The sequence below is a fragment of the Coptis chinensis genome, chromosome 9, assembly GCF_015680905.1.
Source record: "Coptis chinensis isolate HL-2020 chromosome 9, ASM1568090v1, whole genome shotgun sequence".
NCBI lineage: Eukaryota > Viridiplantae > Streptophyta > Magnoliopsida > Ranunculales > Ranunculaceae > Coptis > Coptis chinensis.
In genome coordinates this window covers 64,082,760-64,091,418 of record NC_141464.1, presented here as the reverse complement: position 1 = coordinate 64,091,418, position 8,659 = coordinate 64,082,760, and the positions used below count along the sequence as shown (strand labels likewise).

General features: G+C 39.3%; 1 protein-coding gene and 1 long non-coding RNA gene across 2 annotated transcripts; one reads left to right on the top strand and one right to left on the bottom strand.

Moving 5' to 3' along the window:
• Positions 1 to 246: 246 nt before the first annotated feature.
• Positions 247 to 1,126, bottom strand: LOC147477310 (uncharacterized). Its single transcript, XR_015207256.1, has 2 exons — positions 1,080 to 1,126; positions 247 to 735 (listed from the first exon to the last, which is right to left on the bottom strand). It is a non-coding gene; the product is annotated as an uncharacterized LOC147477310 (long non-coding RNA).
• Positions 1,127 to 7,273: 6,147 nt separating this feature from the next.
• LOC147477309 (uncharacterized) lies at positions 7,274 to 8,127 on the top strand. The gene is made up of 2 exons (XM_086585967.1): positions 7,274 to 7,592; positions 7,670 to 8,127. Exons 1-2 carry the CDS (start codon positions 7,274 to 7,276, stop codon positions 8,125 to 8,127), a joined length of 777 nt encoding a protein of 258 aa, XP_086442093.1.
• The last annotated feature ends 532 nt before the right edge of the window (positions 8,128 to 8,659 follow it).

The following is an 8,659-nucleotide window of genomic DNA, read 5'->3' as shown; positions in this document are numbered from 1 at the left end:
CCATTCCAGCAAAAATAACGAATGTCAGCCATCAATAGTGCAATGAGCTGTTATATAAGAACTTGACGGATAGAAGTTTGAAATGGATCCTAAAGGTCGTGGGTTCAATCCCCACAACTTAGTCCATTTGTGTAAACTAGTTATTCGAATTTCGAAAACTATAAGCTGGCTGCCATGGGACTAACACCACCTAGAGACGTTTCAAATAGCACATGTTAAAATGTAAAAGTTAATAACTCAATCGTAGAATCCAAATGTAGCTAGAATTAATTCAAAAAATCAAAATCAACCACAAATTTAACAGTACAAATTGATAGAATCATAGAAATTACCAAGAAAATGGCATCCAAAAGCAATTTAACCCATCATAACTCTACTATCATCTTGTCGAAAACACGTTTCGAGCGTGAGATTATAGACTAAATAGCTAAATATATGTATTTCTATAGCCATAGTTAGCATCATAGTTGTTTCCTATGTGACCAACACCTGACCCATGTTGCTCTCCACCCTCACCAATACTGTTACTATTACGAGTACTAACATCTCGCTCTCCTACAACACCATAGCTCCCAGGGCAGGCATAAGAGCCATCAATTCCACTATAACCACCATAGCCACGACTACCAACAACCACACTGCCACCAACACCTGGAGTGCTCCATTGAGATGCTAATTCATATTATGTATTAGCATTATATGATGCAGAGCCATAGCCAGGTTGATTGCCATTACCTACAAAAAGAAAAATAATATATATGAAATGAGAGAGAGAGAGAGAGAGAGAGAGAGAGAGAGAGAGAGAGAGAGAGAGAGAGAGAGAGAGAGAGAGAGAGAGAGAGGAAGAATAAGTCATTTGTGCTACAATTTTGAGTTGAAGAATGCGAGGAAAGGTTGTTCACTGCAACAAAATTAACATAACAATGAATATTTGAATTTTTTATTAGGAATATAAAAATGGAATGATAAAAGAGAATTTCTTACGGATTTATAAGTTTTGGACAAGTTCTTTTATCCGTTGTGACCACAGAGAGAGAGAGAGAGAGAGAGAGAGAGAGAGAGAGAGAGAGAGATTCTACCTAAGGAAGAATAACTTTCGTCATTTGTGCTACAATTTTGAGTTGCAACAAAACTGCAACAAAATTAACATAACAATGAATATTTGAATTTTTTATTAGGAATATAAAAATGGAATGATAAAAGAGAATTTCTTACGGATTTATAAGTTTTGGACAAGTTCTTTTATCACGTTGTCCAACCTGACCACATCTACTACATTTTCTGTCATGATATTTTTGCACCTTCCTAAGTGCCTTATCCTTTAATCCCTTAAGCCTTTTTCCACATCCTTTTGGCCTTGCATGATTCGATTCATAAAAACTATTTTCCATATTAGAACCCTTTTTTCCCAAACCTCCTACACTTGTACCACAACCAAACATTTGGCTACTCGTACCACAACCAATCACCAACTTATTAATTTCTACAAGTGCACTCTCCAAAGCATCGGTATACACTTTTGTTGCTTCTTTACTTCCAAGAGCCTTGTCAACTACAAGTGCAGACATTTGAATCAATTCACTCTGCTTCATTAGATATGATTCATCATCTGTGATCTCCATTCCACCATCATCTATAACTATCCCTGATTTTGCAGTTTTACACCATCGCTTTTAAGATATACTGATCTGACAATTTATTAAAGTCATGCATCTTATTCAAATAAGCCAAAATATGTCTACAAGGGACCCCCAAACTCTCAAATTTTTTGCAAGTGCATGAAGCCAAATTCAAACTTTTCTGATAAAGAATTTCCCGAACTCTAGACTTCTCCACCATTTTATTTTGAACTTTATAAAGACGATAGTCATCATTTTCACCAATAAGCTCAAATTTGTAGTTGAAGCTCATACACAACTCTTCTTGAAATATAAAAAACAACTCAAATAGATAAACTCCAACCATGTGTACCAAGAAATGGAGGAACTTACACAGATGGTAGTACAACCAAATCCTTTTGAGTTGTTAGCAAGAGGAGACTTAGAAGATGAGTCAATAGATGAAATTGAGCACTTTGAGGATCACCTGTATGAAAAATAATATGATGCAGAGTAGCCTATTACTCCTTTAGCTATCATGCCAGAGTCAAGAGTGACTAGATCATAAGCAAATAATCTGGATCAGACTGCAAAGGCTTATAGTCTGCAACAGAATAATAGTAACTCTAGGAAGAGGAGAGGCAGACCCAAGGGGAAGAAAAACAAAAAAGTTTTTGATGAGTAGGCCTATAATTGTGTGGAATGTAAGGGGAATTAATGATCACCATAAAGCTCGAGAAGTAAATAAGGTGAGAATGGAAAAGAATACTTGGTTGATGGGATTGCACAAAGGTTAGAAGAGAGCATTTTGATACTATAAGGGATATATGTTGCCCAGGATGGAGTTTTTTGGAAAATTATGATTATGACCCGAGTGGTAGAGTCTGGATTTGTTGGGATCCTAATGAAGTAATAATTCATGCATTGAGTTCATGTGATCAATACATACATGCTAAGTTTACTATTCTGGCTACAAACATAAGTTATTTCTTAATAGTAGTGTATGCAAAGAATGATAAGTCGTCTAGATCAAGATTGTGGCAGAATTTCATAACTTTCCAGTTTTCTGAGTCATGGTGTATGATTGGTGATTTCAATAATGTGACGAATGCTGGAGAGAGATGTGGTGGGGCATCTTTACATCCAAGAGAAACAAGAGAATTTGTAGATTGTTTGCAGACCGTAAGATTAATTGATTTGAACTACTCTGGGTTCTTTTATACATGGTCTAACAACTCAGAAGGCAGAAACAAAATAATGACTAAGATCGATCGGAGGCAGAGTTTCTACCGCATGGAATCTCTGATCATTGTCAAGTGCAGGTGAAGTAGTATGATTACAGCAGGAAAGCAAGTTCGTTCAAAATTTTCAACTCTTGGGTACACCATCCAGAGTTTTAAGCTATGCTTCTCAATGTATGGAACCAACCTATTAGTACCAATCATATGTATATCCTTATTCAGAAACTCAAACTGCTCAAAAGTCAGCTACGATGGGTAAAAAGGTTGTTCTCTAGTCTTCATTCGAAGGTTGAAGCAATTAAAGAGCTTTTGTTCAATCTTCAGAAGCAAATACAGGAAGACCCTTTGAATATTTCTTTGGTAAGAAGGGAAAAGGTTGCTATGGAGGAGTATGCTCTTTTGGCCAAATCTGAATATTTTGAATTGGCTCAAAAATCTTCGCATGATTGGTTCACACAAGGAGATAAGGGCACAACATATTTCTTCAATTGCCTTAAGGAAAGAAAGAACAAAAATACAATCAGGTCCCTTGTATCTTTTGCTGGTGTTCAGTTGAGCACTCAGGACCAGGTAACTAATGAGATTTTGAAATATTATCAAGAACTCTTGGGTACTAATCATCAAATGCAGGTTAATGCTGATATTTTTATAGACCTTCGAGTCAGGAAGACAATATCCCCTGAACTTGCAGCTGCACTCGATATGGATGTGAGCCCATAAGAGATCAAGAAAGCTTTGTTTTCCATGGATGACTCAAAGTCACCATGGCCGGATGTATTCAATGCTTTTTTTTAAGCATTGTTGGATTACAGTGGGCAAGGATTTCACTAACGCAGTGCTCAACTTCTTTACTTCTTTTCGCATGCCAAGAGGAGTAAATGCTACACTGTTATGTCTAATTCCCAAAGTTAAGAATCCTACTAAGGTGGATGAGTTCCGGCCTATTGCGTGTTGTGACATCATCTATAGGTGCATCACAAAAGTTCTCACAAATAGACTCAAGGGAGTGATTGAAGAGCTTATTTCACCTAATCAAACTGCTTTTATTTTGGGGAGAAACATTTAGGACAACATTCTTCTATTGCATAAACTGCTAAGAGGTTACACCAGGAACATACTCTCTCCCAAATGATTTCTCAAGGTTGACCTTAAAAAAGCATATGACATGGTGAATTGGGAAACAATCAAATCTATGATGCTCAGATTTTGCTTTCCTCCTAAGCTCATTCAATGGATTTCTATATGTATGACCACTCCACATTTTTCTGTCATAGTCAATGGAAGTGTTGAAGGTTTCTTTAGAGGGAAAAGAGGGCTTCGACAAGGGGATCCCATCTCCCCGTATTTATTTGTGTTGGTCATGAAAATTCTTAGGTGTCTACTACAGGAAGGGATTAGATTGAAGTCTATCAAGTTGCATCCTCATTGGAAGAAGCTAAAGCTCTCCTATCTATGCTTTGCTGACGATATGTTAATCTTTTCACAGGCAGATCATGCATCATTAACTGCTATTAAGGATGCATTGAACATCTTTTCTGCAGTTTCAGGTTTTCAAGTAAATAACTCTAATACTACACTTTTGATTGGGGGTCTATCCGAGGGTGATGCCACATTATTAGCTGATAGCATACAGGTCAAACTTATGCTCCCACCAGTTACATATTTTGGAGTACCACTTATTGCAGCACGTCTAGGGATCAAAGATTGTCAACCACTCATTGAATTGAGAGGATTACCTCGAGGATTATAGATTGGAAGGCTAGATTTTTGTCACATGCTGGAAGAGTTCAACTTGTCCAATCTGTGTTACAGTCTTTTAATGTTTATTGGGCGAGATCATTTCTTCTTCCCAAGAGTATTCTCGATACTATCTCTAGTATATGTGCCTAATTCATTTGGAGTGGACCTGAATTGAAAGGGAATATGCATCAAGCTAGTTGGGAACAGATGTGCTTAACAAAGGAAGTAGGTGGCCTGAACCTAAAAAAATTGAATAGATGGAACCAAGCAGCTTACTGTGGAATTGTGTATAGTATTGTAGCAAAGGAACAATGTATTTGGGTACAATGGGTATATGAGCAACACCTCCATGGTAAGCATTTCTGGTCCATACCTTGCCCTAAAGATTGCTCTTGGGTATTGTATGTACCAATGTACTCGTACCCCTACGAACGACCATCATTGGGTACTACTATAAGAGTCACCTACTAATGAGGTGTGCTTGCTTGCCCACTACTATGGCAGTCCCACATGCCTACTAGTGAGGCATGCTTGCTTGCCCGCTACTGTGGCATCGCTTTCCTACTAGTGAGGTGGGCTTAGTTGCCCGCTACTGTGGCAGTCCCGCTTGCCTACTAGTGTGGCATTCGGGCATGCTCCCTATTGGAGCAATGACATTGCCCACTAATATGGCACCCAAGTTATATATAGCAGGTCCGGAGATATGTCAAGGGATTTTTTCCATATGAAGCTTTGGGAAAGATTTCATACAAAGAGGGAAATATCTCATCAAATAAGGAAAGGGTATTTTAAGCAATATGATTCCTACAAATACCCAACAATCATTTCAAACAAAGAACTACGTACATTTTTAAGACTTGATTCCAGAGAATGATTTGGATACGTAGGTAGCCATTGGTGGTACAGTCTCTCTCACTTCATATCAACCTCTCTAACAAGATCATTGGTGTGTTTCCGTGAGTTCTCACCCAAACATAATTGGCACCGTCCGTGGTCCTTTTTGACGGACCCTCTTCCACGTTACTTCTTCCAAGCACCATTAATGGTAAAAACTACAAGAATGCAAGAACACAACAACAACAACAACAACAAGAAAATCTGGAAGTGATAGATCAGCCCGCTGCATTAGATCTACAAGATCAGCCTTTTCAACTCCGAGTTCCACGACAACCCAGATCTAGACGTCTTCCATCTCAGGCTCCAGTAACTTACCTTCAAGATCTAAATGTTACAAATGGAAACAAAGTAGATCCGGAAAATATGGAGATAGGAGATGAAGACGTACTGTTAGAAGTACTGCGTCAGAGGTTCAAAAGAGAGAAGGAGCATAACAACTATTTGCAGAAGCAACTGGACAAAGGGAAGCAAGTACAAAGGGATGACGCCGATGCGACATCTTCCACACCGGCAAGAGCTCCTAGATCTAGTGAAAACCGGAGTGTATTAAACCGACTACAATTTAATTACAATACATCACATCCATTGGAGACTATCCCTGAGCATCATCACTCAAGGTCAAGCAGGCATTCATCCCATTCAAGAAGGCGACCCAGATCTCGAAATACCACCAACACTAGGTGTAGAAGTGGTCATAATATGACAAGATCATTGAATGTTGATCATAGCGCATCAGAAAGGTGGACAACATCCACCATAAGACGCAATGCTGGACGCCAAGAGCAGGACCTCAGAGACAAATTGCAACATGACCTTAGACATGGCTTGAATGCAGCAAACCGATATAGACAGGTTTACGACGGTCAGCCCAGAATATGGCGACACCAAAGAAATGGCTTTCTAGTTCGACAGCCTAGCTCGTCAAATATAGAAGCAAGCAATAGCTGGGGGTGACAACACCATGAGATGCAATGTAGTGAAGTTACTCCTCAAGTCGTAAAACTAGAAGTCACAGGAGCACCATTCACGGAACAACAAATCAAAGACATCATCAAGAAAACAATGACCAATGTGGGTATCACTGAAGCACGATGGAAAGACCTTGCAGTGAACAAAGATGTCGTCGGTAGATTTTCCCTAAATATACAAAATGCAGAGCATCAGAAAGGATTCAAACAACCAGACCTTCCTACGTTCAACGAAGCAGGAGGTGACCCGAACAATCATGTTATGGAGTTTAAAAATAGGCTAATTCTATGGCACAGAGATGACCCCCTCTTATGCAAACTTTTTCCGTCTACGTTAAAAGGAGAAGCTCTACGTTGGTTTTCTAGCTTGCCAGCTCGATCTATTGTGTCATTCCAAGAATTCGCAAACCAGTTCACAGATCGGTTTAAGCATAATTGGACACGTCCTAAGGATGTCAACATCTTGCTAAACACCAAGCAACAAAAGGATGAAGCATTGGCAAAGTTCATAATTCGGGGTTTCCGCAAAGTGCAAGCAAAGGTCACCGATGTCCCTGACGTAATGATCATTCATGCATTCAAGGAAGGAGTCCATTTCAATAAAAACAGAATCTACAACTCCCTTCTACGGGACCCCCCACAATCAAAGTTCAATTTGTTTGCATGAACGCAACAGTTCATTAACGTGGAGGAAAATGTTAGATCAAAAGCCTCTAGAGATAAAGACTTTCGGAGTAAAGACTCAAACGAAGGTAAAAGCAAATAGAAGCAAAACATATCGGAAGGGCAACAACAGAAATCAGAAAAGGTTAATACAGTTCGTGAGGAAATGAAGCTCACTCCATTAAATGCCAAGTATGATGCGATATATGAGAAGATCAAGGGATGCAACTTACTTTTTCCTCCGCTGCCCTTACCTAAACACACTAAGTCTAAACGTGACAAAAATATTTGGTGTCACTTTCACAATGATTTCGGCCATGAAACAGAAAAGTGCAGATCCCTCAAGGGAAAAATACAGAGGCTAGTCGACAAGGGACAATTAGACGAGTTTTTGCTGTCAAAAGCTGTGAAGCAAAATTTAGCAATGACTAGCCACAATGTCATACTAGCTGGTCATGCCAAATCAATGACATCTCACGCACAAGGTAGAAGTGTGAACAACAAGCCAAGTTCGGTTTCTTGCGTGAGTTTTATGACGTCAATAACATTGATTTTGTTGAAGGAATTCATTCAGAAACTACAGAGCCTGGTCCCCTATGTTTTAGTGATAGAGATCTAATTGGGGTCCATCATCCTCATTATGATACTGTCGCCATCTTAACTTTCATTGGATTATGGCGAGTTCAGTGTATCATGATAGATACTGGAAGTTCTGTCAGCGTCATTTTTGCAGGTTGCTACAAGAACATGCAGCTATCAGAAAATTTAATTATTGCAGAAAATATTCCAATCATTGGGTTAGACGGAACAACAACAACCCCAGTAGAAAGAGTCTCTCTACCAGTCACGCTCATGGACAAGTCAATCGACATTGAATTCCTTCTAATGAATTGCAAATTCCCTTACAATGCAATCCTAGGAAGGGACTGGCACCACAACATGGGCGCAATAGTCTCTACCTTTCACCAGGCAGTAAAATTCCCATCTTGTGACAAAATTTGTAAGGTGCGCGGTGACTAGATGGCTTCCCATAGTTGTCACGAAAAGTCTTAGAGCAATATCGTTAGTTGGATATGCGGGGAAATACAATTCTCAGTAATTTGCAAGAAGTATCTAAATCAGAATCAGTCCAACATAGTATTTACACTGCTAGTTCACGAAATGAAGGACCGCTGACTATAGACCGCCTATCTTAGAAGTTCAAATTGGGAATTTAGGGGGAGAAACAACTTTCATATTGGCAGAACTGACGAAAAATGAACAAAAGGAAATGGTAGCACTCCTAAGGAAGAACAAATAGATCTTTGCTTGGTCAGTCGAGAATATGCCAGGAATTAGCCCAGAAGTTGCATGCCACACACTTGACATTGATCCTACCATCAAGCCAGTTCAGCAGAAGCCTAGGCGCATGGCCCCGGATAGAAAACTCAAAGTCAGAGAGGAAATTGATCGTTTACTCTCAACTAAGGTTATACGGCCAGTTTCATATCCACAGTGGTTGTCTAACGTGGTTGCAGTACCTAAGAAAGATGGTAAAATGAGAGTGTGCATT